At 37.1% G+C, this 1,572-nt stretch overlaps 1 protein-coding gene across 1 annotated transcript; it reads right to left on the bottom strand.

Annotated features, from left to right (window-relative positions):
- Window positions 1–457: 457 nt before the first annotated feature.
- On the bottom strand, window positions 458–1,564 carry LOC103459877 (olfactory receptor-like protein COR6). The gene has a single exon (XM_008401806.1). The coding sequence runs from the start codon at window positions 1,453–1,455 to the stop codon at window positions 502–504; it is 954 nt and encodes a 317-aa protein (XP_008400028.1). The 5' UTR covers window positions 1,456–1,564; the 3' UTR covers window positions 458–501.
- Between the last annotated feature and the right edge of the window lie 8 nt (window positions 1,565–1,572).

Here is a 1,572-nt window from a genome sequence, read left to right as displayed (position 1 = left end):
ATATGTTTGTGGTTATAATGTGGCAAAATACAGAAAAGCTCAATGGGTGCAAACACTTTTGCTAGCTATTGATTTTGTATTGCTTGATATAGTTGCAACTGTAATAAAAGTACATTTCAAAGAAAAAAGTTTATTTTTCCAGYGTTTCTAAGAACATTAGAAAGATAAAAAAATACTGTGTTAAAGTACATGAGGAATATTTTCATCAATCTGATTAATTTGCGATTAATCACGAGTCAGCTACAAACACTCGTCAGATTAAGAGATTAAACATTTTAAGATATATACATCCTTAATGAGCATATTTCTGTTAACATGAAGTCCCATTATTATTATTATTATTATTATTATTATTATTATTATTATAGATGCAAAGCATAAATTCACTGCATCAAAATTAATTTCTAAAGACAGTGAAATATGTACACAGTAAAAAACACACATCATAAAAGTTGGAACTCACGTTTTATTGGGTATACAAGAAAAATAAAGTCTGTGTCACTATTTGTTATTTTTTAATTGAAAACATTGATGTGTCTTAATTTTTTCAGATAAAAAGTTGCGTATTTCTTTTGACTGGACACCATAGATAATAGTGTTGAGGCTTCCAGGTACAACAAAAAACAGAATGGTGAGGATTTTTCTGTAATAGGAGTACTGAGGAAATCGATGCAGAGCAATAACACTAAATCCACTAAACAACAAAATCAGGTAGACAACCAGGTGAGTGCTGCAGGTTTTTAGGGCTTTTTTCTTCATTGATTTATTCTTACTGGTCACACATATCACAGCAATCTTCCCATAGGTTAGAACAATGCTGCCGACCGATGCTACCAGCAGCAGCACRGTGTAAAAGAGGCCATAGATGTTATTGATCTCCACACTTTCACAGGAGAGCTTAAACAACAAGGCGTTATCACACAAAGGGTTTGAGACAAAAGTCCTGCATCTKTTGAGCCTGACAGAGAGTCCGATCAGAACCAAAACAAACAAGAAGGGAACGCCCCAGGCGGYAACCGACAGCTTCACCAACATCCTCCTGGTCATTATTGCAGAGTAACGCAGAGGGTTGCAGATGGCAACGTATCTGTCAAAGGCCATGATCATCAGCACCGTGTGGCAAGTGCTGCTCACCCACTGAGTCAGAAACGCCTGAACCACACACTCATAGTAACTGATGAGGCGCTCAGACGGAGGCCTCAAAATATCCACCAGCAGGCGAGGAAAGACTTCTGTAGCTGCAATGATATCACTGACTGTCAGGTTGCAAAACAGAATGTACATGGGCTGGTGAAGGTTCTTCTCAATAATGATTAGAATCAAAAAACCCAAGTTRAGAGTCACAGTAAAAATGTAAAAAGCTAGGAACAAGAAAAAGGCGGCGTATACAACATCCTTTGTGAAATCTATGCCCTCCAGCTGGAGCATAAAACTGTTGTAGGTGAAGTTTTCCATCAGTCTGAAAACCAAAAGCTGAAACCAGTTATAATAAGTCACAATACAGCAACAAAAGTCGTAACATAGGATCAATACAAATAAATAACAGTAACAGGCAGCATATGGAGAGAAGCG

The sequence above is a fragment of the Poecilia reticulata genome, unplaced genomic scaffold (assembly GCF_000633615.1).
Source record: "Poecilia reticulata strain Guanapo unplaced genomic scaffold, Guppy_female_1.0+MT scaffold_131, whole genome shotgun sequence".
In the NCBI taxonomy this organism is placed as follows: Eukaryota; Metazoa; Chordata; class Actinopteri; order Cyprinodontiformes; family Poeciliidae; genus Poecilia; species Poecilia reticulata.
Note: the sequence above shows the minus strand (reverse complement) of the source record. Positions and strands in the feature narration are given on the sequence as shown.